General features: G+C 34.4%; 1 protein-coding gene across 4 annotated transcripts in view; it reads left to right on the top strand.

The window, feature by feature from the left end:
* CSMD3 (CUB and Sushi multiple domains 3) overlaps positions 1-16,035 on the top strand; it is a 712,079-nt gene that overhangs the window by 253,010 nt on the left and 443,034 nt on the right. For 2 of the 4 annotated variants that reach the window (XM_066990669.1, XM_066990670.1), the window contains exon 7: positions 8,108-8,404. The exons of the other annotated variants lie outside the window; for them this stretch is intronic. In XM_066990669.1, coding sequence (XP_066846770.1) covers positions 8,108-8,404 — 297 coding nt within the window. The remainder of the gene's footprint in view (positions 1-8,107; positions 8,405-16,035) is intronic. 4 annotated transcript variants of the gene reach the window in all.

Genomic DNA, 16,035 nt, shown 5'->3' with positions numbered 1-16,035 from the left:
TGTTTACTCAGGATACATCTCTCAGATAGGGAGTTTTTTTTTTTTCCAGTGTCAGCTTTGACTTTTTCTGGAAAACAAATTGTTGTGCTGACCTATAAAATTATATCCAAGAATTTGATTGTTGAAGTAGGTAGTTAGACTTGAGGGTAGGATATTTTTCTAAGAAAAAGAAAAAGTGGAAAGAATGTGTAGCGTGCATATTATTCTAAACTTCTAGTTCAGATATGTGTTTCTTTAAATACGTGATTCCATTTTAGAAAATACAGCTGTTTAAGACCCTTCTCTGTAACAGAAAAATGTTTTGTTTTAAAAACCAAACCAAAATGGTTATGTTGGTGCATACGTGTATAAAGAGGATGATGAACCATATTCATCTCATTGGTGCCAAGTAAAAGTATAAATGATAATGGGCACAAACTGAAATTCAGGAAATGCCATTTAAACAGAATAAACATTTTTACTGCAAAGGTGATTAAAAACTGGAACAAATTGCTCAGAAAAGCTGTAAAGTCTCTATCCCTGAATATATCCAAAACATGACACTATCATGAGCAACATGCTCTAGTTGACCCAGCTTTAGGAAAGTCAGTGGGCTAGACAATCTCCAGAGGTGCCTTCCAACCCCAAACCATTCTTCAAAAATCTGCTGTTACCAGATATTCTGAGTAACCACTCTCCTCAAAACTCCTTAAGTACTATCAGCTAAGAAATATAAGAAGTATTCAGAACCGTCTGACATCTCTGAAAATCAAATTGGGGTACTTTTAGACAGGGCACTCTACAGTAGAAAGAATACATTTGAAAACTGTAAGATGTTAGCATTTAGCTTTAGATATCTCCAAATTGTTGGCTAATGGATCACTGGGGACATCTCCCCAGGGAAGCTTTTCCTGAGGCAAAGTTCATGTTTTGTACTGGATGCCCATTTAATTGCTGAAAAGTTTGCTTATTGCCCACCTGATGCTGAGAGCACATGATGTTTTGTAGGAATAGCTTTCTCTCTTTAAGTGGATTTTGGATCAGTATGTGCACTGAAAGAACTTTCCTTTCTAGAGACTTGTTTTTGTCACACTTGACCTTTCTTGAAAAGTATTACTAAAAATATTCCTTGTTTATTCAGTGTATCCTGACCTTTTAATGAAACAACAACAACAAAAATCATAGAATCATGGAATCATTTAGGTTGAAAAGACCAGATGGTACAGTTTCATTTATAAGTAGTTAATCTTTATATTACTTTATAAGCAACATTTACTCTGTTTAGAGAAGAACCTCGTTTATTTATTCTGAGTGAGAAATAAGAGAGAATTACTTACCTCTTATTAAATGTAATGCTTTTAGTTGTATGTAGGCATTATATTTTTCACAGTGATTAAGAGACAGTTACTGTCAGGATGCAGCTGTTGGCTCCCTGAGGGCTGGTGAGCTGTGGACCACAGGGGATCTGCATGCAGACCAGCAGGGCAGGATGCATCCCACCACCCCGGCCAGGAGCAGGGCAGCCAGAGCACTGGGGACAGCCCCAGCCCTGAGCATCTGGCATCTCCCCGAGGATGGGTTTAGAAACAAACTGAGACTGGGACATGGGTTCATGGGTCTGGCTGGGTCTGTGCTCATGGCTGCGCAAGGCAGTGCTGCAGAGAGCTGGAGACTGGCCCTGCTGTGGTGTCACCGGGGCAGGGGCTGACAGCCCCAGGGGCTGGAAAGGGGTCCTGGGCCATGGGCAGGGATAGGGGAGACCTATGGGATGTAGGGCAGAGCTGTTTATGCCCATCAGGGCCCTCAGAGTCCTGATAATCATTTATTATATACCTCAGTGGTATAAGATATGACTACATTGCATAGAAATGTAATTCCATTACATAGAAATGCCATTACATTGAAGAGTAATTTACTACTGATATGTAAAAATTCATATCTAAAGTTAGTTGGATTGTAATGCACTCATACTATATAATGTTACACACAGTGGCCAAAGGGAACACAATTTATATGGAGTTAAAAATCTATTGTTACTTCAACTGATGTTTTTACAGTCTGATAGTCTAAATTTGCCCATTTACTTGGTCTTTTTCAAGCATATACTATAGTTTTTTGTGAACTACTTTATGAATAATCTACCAATTTTCATTTATTCTTCCACTGCTGAAGTTAATAACTTGCAAATTTAGAGGACAGATGTTAACAGGCCATACTTTACCTGGAATCCAAGTGGAGTACTGCAAGTAACAAGTGGAGTACTGCAAGGGTATGTCCTGGTACAAGTTCTGTTCAATGTGTTTACCAATGATCTAAAATCAGTGACAGTGCAATCTCATCAGATTTGCACATGATGCCAAAATGTCAGTCAACAGTCAATATAGTCACAGACAGAGTTGCCATCCAGAGAGATATAGACAAGCTAGAGGAATGGGCCAACAGGAACTTTATGAAACTTAACAAAGACAAATGCAAAGTGTTGCACCCAGGAAGACAGAAACCCTGGCATAGGAATGGCAGGTAACAAGCACCTCTGCTGAAATGGCACTGTGGGCCCTGGCAGACAGCAATCAGAGTGTAAGCCTGCAGTGTGCCCTGGCAGCAATATCCTGGACTATATTAACAGGAATATGTGATCAAAGGAAAGAATTATTGTCCTTTACTCAATACTCATGTGATCACAGCTGGAATAATGCATCGCGTTTTGGACCCCAACACAGGAAAGACAAGTTCTTTGCTAGAGCAAGTTCAGTGGAGTGCCACTGAGGCAGCTGGAGGCTGGAGCACTTGCTCTGTGAAGAGAGGCTGATGGAGCTAGATTTGTTCATCCTGGAGAAGCCAGGAAAGCTAACAGCTTCCTGGTGTCTGCAGGAGGATTATTGAAAAGTCAAAGCCAAGCTTTTCACGGTGGAGTAGGGTTTGAGAATGAGAGAAAAATGGAAGAGTTGGAAACAAGATCTTCAGGCCATACATAAAGATAAACTTGCTGTGAATCCTGCTTTTGAACAAGTTGACTCAGGGCAATTGGGCAGTCTCCATCCTGTGAGGTTTTCTCAAGATTTGACCATATAAGATCCTGAATGACTTGGTCTGACCTCAGGGCTGACACTGCTTTATGCAGAAGCATGGCCAAGAGGCTTCCTGCAGTACATTTTGCCCTGAGTTATTCTATGCTCCTATGGATAACATTTGTTTTAATCCATGCATGATACAGAACAAATTCACTTTATAGAATATTAACCTTTTTGGATTTTTTTTGACTCCTAATCAGCATGGTGTTATTAACTAGTGGACAAATAAGTAGTATTAAGACACTAGTTTAGTGCTAGTATTTGTTTATCAGTTGTCTCTGAAGAAAGAGCAAATTTAGAAAATCTTTAACACATTTTTTTGAATGCTTCTTGATGAATCATACTTATTTGGTTGCATTTCAAATGTTTAGTGGTGGGCTTTCAAGTTATATTGTACAGGCTGAAAACATGCCTTTAGTCTATGGAATAATAACAGTTGGCTTGTAATAATAGAAGTTATGGTAATATAATCTGTATTAAAGCTTTATTTTAAACTGGCATTGTGATGAGAATAGTTTAAGTCCAGTTGGTGGTTGGTATCTGAAAGCATGGTAATATTGTAATTTCACACTGTCAATTTAATTTAGAGAATTAATTCATTTTCCTTAAAATCCTATCTTTTTGAATCCTGCTAAAACATGTTTCTTAATCATATTTTGTAAGAAAGAATGATAATTAAATATTGGCAGATAATTATGTTAATTTTATTTTAAAAAGTGAGTCTTAAATCATGTGCTAATGTATATTGACTAATCGCTGGTAGTTCTTGCTTATGCTAACCCCTCTAGGAGAAAAAAACAGTTCTGGTTTAATAGGAGATAACAGCTACAGGTGAAATCTACAGCTTAATCTGGGATTGAACACAATATTGTGAGTGGTGCAGCTGATACAACAGAAAGAAGAGAGGCTATGCAAAGGGATCTGGACAAGCTTGAAAAGTGGACCCATGTGAACCTAAAAGTTCAACAAGTCCAAGTTCAAAGTGCTGCACCTGGGTTGGGGCAGTCCCAGACATGAGCACAGACTGGGAGAAGAACTCATTGAGAGCAGCCGTGCAGAGAAGGACCTGGGGGTTCTGGTGGACAAAGAGCTCAACAAGAGCCAGCAACCTAGAAGGCTTGCAGCCTAGAAGGCCAACTGCATCCTGGGCTGCATCACCGGAGGGTTGGCCAGCCTGTCAAGGGAGGGATTGTCCCCCTCTGCTCTGCTCTGTGCTTGTGAGACCCTGCTTTGAGTGCTGTATTCAGGTCTGGGGCCCCCAGCATGAGAAGGATATTGGCCTGTTACAGTGAGTCCAAGAGAAGACCACAAAGTTGATCAGAGGGCTGGAGCACCTCTTCTATGAAGAGAGGCTGAGGGAGCTGGGGATGTTAAGTCTGGAGAAAAAAAAGTTCTGGAGAGACATCCTTGCAGCTTTTCATTACTTAAAAGAGGCTTATAAAAAGATGGAGAGTAACTTTTTACTTAGACAGAGAGTGATAAGATAAGGAAAGATAGCTTTAAACTAAAGGAGGGTAGGTTTAGCTTAGATGTTAGTAGGAAATCCTTCACTCAGAGGGAGGTGAGGCACAGGAACATATTTCCCAGAGAAGCTGTGAATGCCTCATCCCTGGAGGTGTTCAGGACCAGGTTGGATGAGGCCCTGGGCAACCTGAATCTAGTGGGTGGCATTCATGCCCATGGCAGGGGGTTGGAATTAGATGATCTTTAAGGTCACTTTCAACTCAAGCCGTTCTATGATTCTATGATTGTAATAAGCCTAGAACTCAAGCTTCTATAATGAGCATAAAACTCAGGTCATCTTGTTTGAGATTAACTTATTTTGGTTAAGAAAATAAATTGTTTCTAAAATATAGAAATTTGAATTAAGATCTACCTCAAGAATTGCATTTGTCTGATCCTTCTTTCCAACACATGAACTTTCCTTGTGGTAAATATCACTACCTTTTTTCAGGCCTACAGTTTCTAAACATGGCTAAATTCTAATTCATTACTGACACATTCTTTACAACTTAAAATGAGTAAATTTTAAATATATGTACTAATTAAAAAGGAATGATACATTCCTCTAGCATTCCCACATTTTAAGGTGAGCTTTCCCAAGTTGTAGTATTGTAAAAGGGAAGAAAAAAATATTTTCAATAGAAGCATTTTCATTGTATTAGCTATTATTTTCTGCCTTACATTTTTTTTTTTTTTGCTGGTGAATGCTTCTGCAGAGTGGGCAAAGATATTCATACTCTCCCTAGATTATTTTATTCCCTCAGTGATTTCTTGCATAAAGTCAGACCATGAGATTAATTTAAATCAGAATTTCCACCGGGATTTTATCTGTGGTAAATTTCCTTTGCTATCATATGTTTACAAGAGGAACCCTGTGTATAGTTATAGCATATTGCATATGCAAATTGTGTGCATCTAGCACAGATTCATAATCTATTTCTGGAGCTTTGTCTGAGGGAAATGTCAAAGGCACTTGCCTCTCTTCTTTACTAGAAATGATTCTGGAATCAAGAGCAACCTCCACCCCTATATAAATAGAAAGTCTTATGGGTCTTCCATATGTTTCCATTATCCAAAGTTTTAGCACTTACAACACTTTTGAGTAGTGGTTCATTCAGACTAGTTTTCTGAACTAAGTTGCCCTGTGCTTTATCAGCTTGATCTCCTTCCACTTGCCTAACAAGAATAACAAGTTAGGCGTCTGCTTGAAAGTTGCTTCTGTAGCACAGTGGTACAGTACTTTTCAATGTATGCAGTTTGAAGCTTTAAGTAAAGAGTATTTTTCTTGCTTTTTTTTATTATTTTTATTTTTATTTTTAAATGGACTTTCTCTTAATTTGTTATCATTTTCCACTAAAGTGCTGTGCGTCTTTAAAACACTAGGACATAACATTCCATTTGACTGAGATTCTGAATATAATTTTGTTTTGAGCTTGATATTGAGAGCTGACTACTGATTATTTTTGTACATTTTCTTGCATGATAAAGATACATCCACATATATTTTACTTTAAAAGTAGTGGTAATGTGACATGCAGTAAGTTTTCTTTCTTTGTTTTAAGCAGCATTATCCTGTTCCAAAATATCTCTTGGTCATGCACTTGTATTTTCTATGTTTTAGTCTTGATAGCAATCTATAAAAATTCATTGTAACCTGAATCATAACTAGTCTAGTGTTGTAATGTTATTCATTGTTGTGAATTTTTTTCTTCTTTTATTCCAAAATAAAAAAAAAATAAAACATGCCTAGGTCCATTTTAGTTACAGTGCTGCCATCATAGGACAGTAAGGAGTTTGTTTGTTTAGTTGTTTTGTTGTTATTAGTTTGTTTTGTTATTATTGTTTGTTTTTTTACCCTCTACTAGAAGACTCATGATTCTGTTTCCCACACATAAACCTGGAGTTTTATCTGGTGCTTTTAAGGTTGTTTAGTTGTGCAGGGAGAACTCCCACCGTATGATTTAGAACTGCTGTACTGAGAAACAGGTATTAAGATATTATGTGTAAGATAGTAAAAACAATTTATTCCATGCATACAGAAGCTCTGTTTGTTATCTTATAATACTTAGATACTCTGTTATATTTGAATAACAAAATAAAACATTTCCCACCTAAAATTTCTGCATAAACAAAACCAAAAACAACACAGACTTTATTATCAAGACTGAGTATTTTTAACGCTTAAGATTTGTTTCATTTGTTTATACAGTATATTTGATAATTTTGTAAACAGTTTTGATATAGCACGCACATGAAAGGTGCTATATACTGCCCAGTTCCACTGTAAATTCTATTTCCATTTTCTAGTGTTTCTTCTAACAGTGCAAATACTGTTTTGATTTAATCCTGTCATCGTGCGCTACACTTTGAAGTCTCAAAATGTGTGTGAGAGGACAGCTCAGGAGTAAATATAGAAGCATGGAATGTTTGAATGAGTTTTGAAGAGTTCCTTATTCAGTATTATGTATTAAATATACTAATAGAGCATAGTATAGTTCATGCTACATCAACTTTGTTAATGTTTTTTTATTAGTAGTAGTATGAATTTTATTATGCATTGCCCAGTTATTTGTCTGTTCCAGTCAAGATGGAGTTGCTACTGCGTTAGATGTTCTAAATATTCAAAGGTGGGAGAGTTGACCTCCAAACATTTGCAAACAACTCTGGGGGATAGAGAAAGATGAAAAAGTTAATAAAATATTTTTTAAAAATGAATCCCCATTGGTTTACGTATTTTTAGCTACTACACAACTTAGAAGTGTTAAACAAATGTTTTCCTAAGCAGTGCATAGACAAATTTTTAATGAATCAAACTTTTTTTTTTTTCTTAGTTAAATAATCTGGTGGTTTGTTGTTGTTGTTGCTTTTTTTTTTTTTTTTTTCCAGAAATCTGAGAGTAAAAAGAAAATTACAGATGCAGCCTTTGTCCAATATCAAATATAGATAATTATGCTTAGATGTTGTTTTGTTTAAATGTGTACCTTTTACTTTCCATCTGCCCTTGGCCTTGTAACAACTGTAAATGCTTTAATGAGCTTTTAGAACCCTGTCAAGATCTGATGAAAGAATTGGGTATGTGAACATATTTGACAGCCTTATTAGCAGTTGAACTACCAAAGCTTCACCTACTACCTAGGTTACCACATAATGCTATTGTATCACTTCTCAAGAAGGTGGTTATCACTTTTCTACTCATCGGGTACCCTTTATTTTACAGCTTTATTTTCTGCTCCAGCCACGGTATTTTTTTGGCTGAATTTCTAGGTGTAGAAATTATGTGCTCTCATTCTGACTGGTACAAAAGTTAATACTACAAACGTTTGCAGCACATTTAAAACTAAATGTATAAAATCACTATAATTACAAAAATGTTCACTACCATTAAAAAATGTTCTGATTACTTCCAAAACTTAAATAAACCATATTGACCTTCTTCTTTTCATGTCAGTTGTCTTTACTGTGTTAAACAGAGGGAAATTTAATCTCTTAGGTTTAACAGGAAAACACAATTCAAAAGAAAAAGTTAGCATCCAGTGCTACTGTGTGTCCCACAGGTTCTTCCACTTTGATCAAAACTGCCTCCACTGGTGAGTTAGAGGAGCCTATTGCGGTCACTACTGGTGCTATTACTGTTGCTAGCACATCTGCAGATGTTACTGTATCCACCATTAGACAACCTTCTGAAGAGCAACAAGTGCAAGCCATGAATATAAGAAAATCAATTCTGGAATCGGCCTCTTCCAAGGAAGAACTCTCCCTTCATCAAGCAGACATACAAAGCACAAGAAGACGACCAAGAAAAGCTGAGCAGATAGAAAGAACTAAAGAACTTGCAGTTGTTACTCATAGAGGTATTGGATATTATTTTACTTGTGACCATGTAGTTATGGAAAAAATATTCTGTATAAATCAAAAATGAAAGGTCAGGTATATATTCCAGAAGTGTGATTAAACCGTATGGGAAAGGAATTAAATTTACTAAAAAGTGAGTTCTAATGGGGCAGACAGATGAAAAAATTTAATTAATATTGTCATTGTAATTTAAATTAATTTGAATTATAGGAAAAAAAGAAGGAGGGGGGAAGAGCAAGGAATTTTCACTTTATAATTTATATCATGTTTTGTTGTCAAGGCTAGTGTGAGATAAAAGTTGAGATAAAAACATTATTCTGTGCTACATATATGTTTAGAAATCAGCAATTAAACAACAAAACTGTACTTTATAAATAGTTGTTTTGTTCTAAACTAACCAGTGGTGCAGATGTATCCATCTCCCTTCTGATAAAATCTTCAGCAAAGGTTTGGCTTTTCTAAAAGTGTGTATATTTTTATTCTATCGAGCATGAAATAAGTGAATGAAGCACAGTGAATGAAAAGTTTAGAACACTAAGGAATTCAGTGGAGAGTATTAAGTTATTATTAAAGCTAAAGTTTTGATATATTCCTATATTCAGATGATTTAATCCACATACAAAAGTACTAATAATGAACACTTGGAGCCTTAACAAAGCAAGATTTATTTCGCTAAAAGGTAAAAGGCAATATGCAAATTACGTCTGAGTAACAGCAGTTCTTGAATGTCTTAATTTAACCAGCAGAGACATTCAGAAACAAATTGGATTGTCATATGTTGTTGGTTTTTTTTTCCATATACAGATGTTGCAGGTTAATGTTATTGAATAATATTTATTACATATTATTATTTATTATTTTGTTGTAGTCCATTGTTGCATGTAAAGCTATTGTACCTGAAGAACTTACAAACACAAAAATATTGAAAAGCAAGAGCTTTTATAGCACAAGCAATTTGTAGATGTCTCTTTATATGGTTGATATTTTGTAAAGACAACTTTAGACTGGAATCTGTTATCCTACTGGATCAGATTGTCACCTTGCATAAATGACTGTAGCTTCATTTACTAAGACCTATTGACAGAGCTGCAGTTCCACAGAATTTTAAAACATTATGTAAATTAAGTAGGTTATAAAAAACAAGAACTGTATTTGATTTGGTTTGCATGTGAAACAAATCATTAAATAGCTTTGTCTTTTAATTGTTTTAATTTCTATCAATACTTTTTTTTTTTTGTGGTTATCAGTTGGTATAAATTAAGAGTTTGGTTTCTACATGTTGAATGGCTAGGCATTCTGTTTAGAATATCTTTGGTCAGGTTTAAAAAGTAGGCTTATTTTCAGTTATGAAGGAGTATCTGAAGGTCTGTAATAATCTCTTCTAATTTACGGATATGAGAGAATAGTAATTTGGCAGTTAAGTTTGGCAGTAACTGTGATATACATGCAGTTTCTTCTATCACGTGTTTGTAGTCATTGCACTACAATGTCCTCTCCACTGTTGTTTCACTGTCCTTTTCTCCTCTGACCTGTCCTTTAATCCAGCACATATATAAGGCTCTTCTGAATTACATTGCCATATTAAAGTGCAAAACTTTACACTGTGGGTGGTCGCAGGGGGGGACGGACAACAAGATTTTGCTAAACTAATGTAACATTTTTTTTTTGTTGTTTGTTTTTGTTTTCGTTTTTCCATATATTAAACTGCAGCACATGCACAGATGAGATCAATACTGTATACACTCTCCTAGAGAACAAAGTCCATACCTAGCTATGTCTGCAGTTTATTCCCTCATGGCGTGTTTATTGTTTATAGTCTTGATTTTGTTAGCATTTGCTAGACATTTTCTAAACATAATTTTATTGTATTATACCCACATCACAGTATACATCTGATAGTAGAGTGGATATTCATATACTGAGAAAAAAATGGTTTCACTTGGTAATCATCAATTTTTGATAGTACGCTTACAGTAGCCATGAAAACGTATCAGATTGACTAAATAAGTAACCTGTTATGGTTCACTATACAAAATTTCTCATTACACAGACATGTTTTGAAGGAATGGTTGTAATGTGTGACTACAGTTTATTCACAGGAAGTAATTTCCATGATGGGGAGATATTCCACAGGTGTTTCTATAGAGTTTCATGTGAGTTTCTACTGAAACATTTTAGCTTCTCTTTGACAATGAAAACATTATGAAAATCTCCAACCAATTTTCTTGCCCTGCATATATAAATTTCCTATGGAACTATTTGTTAGACCTGCTTAGGAAGTTTATGTAAATTCCTTTTCTAATTCTTTCTCTACTTAACAGATATTAAAATTTAGTTTTTTTTTTTTTTTCTGGAAATCTATTTTTTCCTGTGTTTTTGAACATAACTCAAAAATTTTGCTTCCAAACCTACGCAAGGTAATTTATGCTTAAAAAGATAAACATTTAATATGCTAAATACAATTTACTAAAACTTACCATTTTAAACATGCACATATATGATTTATTAAAAATTTACTGTACGTGCAGTTTTTCCCATAGACTGTTTTGAGAATGTTGCTAGTTAGATCAAAACAGTGCTATGATTTATTATACATTGTCATTGATGCAAAATATTAACTATAGAATGAATCCTAATGCTGGATTCTGTAGTATTGTTCTGTGAATAAGTTCTTCCAGAAACGGTAAACAACATTATTTTTATTATTAAACTGACTTTTTTTTGTGTTGTTTTTATGAAAAGGAGATCTAGAGGTCTCTATCTGTCTAAAGTTAATCTACTAGATGAAAATTATTCTACCACCCTTGCTGCCTGAACTTCAAAAATAATTGTAGTTTGTGTCAAAGGATGGTTGAAGAATTTCTTCTCTGTGATTGTAAGCTGGAAATGACAGAAGAAAAGAGATTTTTTTTTATGACTATTTAAAAGACAAAAAAGGAAACCCAGTAGCTTTCTCTGAAATATTTCCATAAGTAATAGGGCAGTGCAAATATAAATGATAAGGTGGCAGTGAGATCTCATGAGGAATATTAGACATGATTACAGTTCCTTCATCGAAAAAGAATTCAGACTGAATCAGATAAATAAAAGTACTAGACTGGTATTATATTGTTCTGAGCATCCCACCTTACAAAATAAAATGTAAGTTGGAATGAAGGGATAAGTGTTTCAGGAAGGGAATGCCAATATGTAGGGAACATAAAGACAAATAAGTATATAAGATATAAATAGATGCATTAGGGAGAAGTGTGAGAACAATTCTTATTGGAGTGATGAACCCTTCTGGAAGGAGGAGGGACTAGATGAAGGGTGAAAATCTTGCTTTCAAGACACAGGTTGATTAGCCAATGAAGAATATATTTAGATGCTACAGCTACAAGAGAAACATAGCATCTTTTGGATCTTAAGTTCTCATGGAACCAAGAATTCAAGCTCAGGAAAGTGTATTGCTTCCTCTATTTCAAAATGGGGTGGGAGGAAGCTCATAGGGTTATTACATCACAGTTTCTTGTACGATCTGTCTTATTTAGGTGTGAAGTCAGGAAGGAAATTAAATGTGATTTTTACCCTGTTTATTTTCTGTTGAAGTATTTTAGTACTGTAAGCTTGGTCATAACTACATTAATAGAGGATAATCTGATATATTGTTCTTTTATATAATCTGTGTCTCATTAAACTAAGAATTCAGTTCAGTAATGTAGTCGGTGCTACTGAATTGTTTTAGAATTCATATTAGGTTGATCTTCTCTTTCTTAGCACTGTAGAATTTTTTTTCCAGTGTATGCAAACATAATGAACAATATTTTAGAACTTTTCTTAGTGAGTGCTTTCATAGCATGTTTGGACTGTCTAAAGATACACACTCATTTTAAATACAGAAGTACACATTCATCTTCATTAAATACCTCTGAGAATAACTGAAATTTTAACCATATTATGAATGAAAACTGAGCATGAATAGTTGCTCAGTTTTGGGATTAACATTTTTTGTTTTGATTATTTAGTTAGCTTTTTGTTTTCAAAGTCTATTTTACTCATTTTACTGATGTCTCCTTTCTGTTTTATTTCCCTACCTTTTCAGCTTTTTTTTTTTTTTTTAACCAAGGCTTTCTCATTTCTATCCTTTCCCCTTTCTTCTTTTAGAACTCTTAACTATCACACCTTGCCTTAAGCTTTTTGATATCTGACTTTGTAGTATCATAGTAATAACCAGGAAGAAATGATTCAGCGAGGGGAAAACAAAAAAAAAATAAAAAAACACACCTTTGCTGCTGGATGTTCCCCATTAATCCTGGATTTCTTTTTGTGCTGTGTTGCAGGAGAGTGTCTGAAGGTAGGAGACAAGATTAGTTTAAAACTTGTTCTAAAGTAAAAGAGAATCATAAAAGTGAGAACACAAAATGTAAGAGAAAATGAAAGAGGAATTAAATTGGGTGCTAATGAAACTCTCTTCAATCAGTTTGTTTTCCAAAGAGGGAGTTATTTGATTGTCTTGATTGTTTTGAAAGATTCAGTAAAATGATAGAGCACTGCTCTGTGATTATTTGATGTAAGCTTTTTAAAGATTTGATAGAAAATATATTCCTACGTCCTACATTTTATGAGATTTTCTTCTTTAGAAGAAGAAAAAGAAAGGAAGGAGCAGGGAAGCAGAAATTTTATGAAGAGCTATTAAAGATTTTTAATAGAGTCAAGTAAGAAACCAGTGCATGTTTGCAGGTTTTTTTCTTTGGGGTGTGTGTGTGATGAGTGAAACCCACAACTATAATAATGTGAGTGTGAAGAAAATCAATATATTTTGCAGTAAGATTTTTGTATTCATGTATTTGTATAAGAATACTTGTACGTAAGATTTGTGTACTCTTTGTGTCTTAGAAGTGACAGTAGTCTATAAAGTCCCAAGAAATTCTCATTAGCGTAATGCAGATATAACTTCAGAGCTCAAGCATTTAATCACTGAACTATATTTGTTTAACTTTTCATAAAACATTTGGAAGTACCTCTTTAATGTGTGCATTGAGATGAATAGACATCTTCTGTTTGCTGGATGAAATCTACAATCCATGGTTTGTTAATTTAAAGATTTTTCTTAGATTAAAAACTGATAATGGTGATTTAAGCTTCTTTACATCTTCCAACTTCAAAAAAGTCTTTGGAAAGGAGATCAGTTTTCATCCGATAGTCAAGTCTAGTGTGATTAGGAGGAAGAAAAAGGAGAAAAGCAATCTTCTGAATTATGCATGCATTTTTATAGCTGTCCCTATTTATTATCCATCTGAAATAGCTACAAAGGACTAAAATTGAAGATGTAACATTTTTTAACACACACTTATTCAAAGCAGCCACTAACAACCTTCACTTACAGAGCAGCCTGTGCTAGTGCAGTTCAATGACTGTCAAGAAAGGCTGTGAAGCACAAAATCGTGGTAGCCAGATGCACATCTATGAGGAGACATGCAAAATATACAAAAGACATGGTGCCCTGGTTTTCTTGTTCATTTTATTCACTGTAACTGATTTTGAATTTAGGATCAAATTACAAAAGTTTCAGATATGTGAAATGTATAAAAACCTATGACCTTAAGCATTTTAAAGACCATGTGTGTAAACTAGTTATAACTCCTCATCATTCTTAGCTCAGTACTAATATATAGAATAACCTATATTATAACATATATCACACTCATTTTATTTTTATCAGTACTTGTTCTATCACAGTTTATATAGTTCAGATCATAATTACATTACATTATTGTACAAAGATGTTCTTTATATTAGTTGGAAGTTACCTGAAGAAGTAAAATATTTTCAAAATTTTTAGTGCAAGTACAGTGAGAGCGTTCCTATTTTGCAAAAATTTTCAATAACTCTATTGTTCCAGCAGCTCTTCAACAATTATACTTTTAAGTCAAGAGAAGAGATTTTTTTCCTTTCAGTGTAGTTTTTTCCTTTTTGTGTGTTTTTTTTTATGTGATAAGAACCCAATGAGATTTTTTCAAGTACATATTAAATTGTACACAGATTATATCATATACAGTACTATTCTCTGTAAATTGTCATAGGTTTTCATCTGTAGATTAAAAATGACCTGAGAACTTGTACTATTAAAATGAAAATGTATCACATTAAAGGAAAATCAAAATACATTATATTTTAATATAAATGTGAAATGCACACATTAGGTTAGAATCATATGTCTATGGCAGGCTTCATTAACGTATATAACTATGTTTGTTGAACCATCATTTTATGGGAAAAAAATCACATTCAATTTCATTTATATTTTCTTCTATTCTGGATAAAACATTTTGACTGTGGGAAGGGGTAATGCTAAAACAGATCTTCAGCCAGCAAAATTTATATACCTGGAAGAGACTGAAAATCTCATTTTATTCATTTAATATATCGTAATGAACAGTAACTTTGTTTAATCATCTCTCCTTTCTGCAAGGAGTCAAAAAGTAATCTACATTATTTTAGTCATTTTATTTATTGTGCACAAAGGTATTGTGTTTAAATTATTGCAGGATCTTGAAACAAATAAACTCAATTAAATAAAAGAAAATAGTGTGAAAAGTGGATGGTTCACTTTGCATTCTCTTTGCTCATCTTGAATCATGAATAGTTCTTCATATTAAAAAAAAATCATTATCTATTTATCTGATTCTGTATTTATGTCCTCTAATGCCAACCTTCAAGCTGCAAAAAGACTCTAGAAAATTGTGCTATGGCATCAGTGTGTTGCTGCATGGTTTATTATGCAATCCTTTGGTTCAGATTTTTTTAAGTAAAGATTTCTGGAGCCTGAAGTGCTATCACCTGAAATCTAAATAGGCTGCTATATCCACACACACATACACCTTTCACCTTTCCTTTTTTCTGCTTTTTGCAGTCCCTTGAAGTGGTGAAGTTGTAATCCCAATGATATCTTCATATTTAGGACTTGTGTAGACAGAGTTTGGAAATTCTGGATAACTAGATACATTACATGCCTAGTAAACATGCAGTGTATGAAAAAAACAAACAAACAAACAGAATACCCTCCCCCCCCCCCCCCCAATGACCTGTGCATGAATAGGAAGTTCAAGTTCAAGGCTGCTGTGGATCTGCTATGCATGTAGACCAACTTTTTTGGAACACATAATTCCAAGCATATGTCTAACTCAGTGTATCATGTATGATTTATTTGGTATATCTGCATATAAGCACTAAATCTGGGAAATCCAGAGTATACTGGACTCCTGTTTCCATCATTAGAAATAGTAGATGCAGCAAGTAAAATCTGTCATAATCTAATATTTTCAGTTCTGGAGCAATCAGTGAATTACTGGTTCTGCACCAATCGGTTCTAAACTGTATTAAAACCAACCATTTTTATCTCTTTTTTGGAAAGCAGTTAGTTATTTGTTATTTCTTGAATAACATAAATGCAGAGAATATGCTTACTGTTAAAATTATGTAGTAGTCTTCATCTTGCTCCCTGTCATCATCTTTCAACTCAGGTGGCTGTGCATCCTGAGAATAATTAGTCTTAGTACAAAGACTGAGTGAAAAAAAGACATTAAGCACCCCATCTTTCATCACTACATTTCACCTCATATCCAATAAACGATGGAGATTCTCCTCGAAC

This window comes from Anser cygnoides, chromosome 2 (genome assembly GCF_040182565.1).
Source record: "Anser cygnoides isolate HZ-2024a breed goose chromosome 2, Taihu_goose_T2T_genome, whole genome shotgun sequence".
Classification (NCBI taxonomy): Eukaryota; Metazoa; Chordata; class Aves; order Anseriformes; family Anatidae; genus Anser; species Anser cygnoides.
Note: the sequence above shows the minus strand (reverse complement) of the source record. Positions and strands in the feature narration are given on the sequence as shown.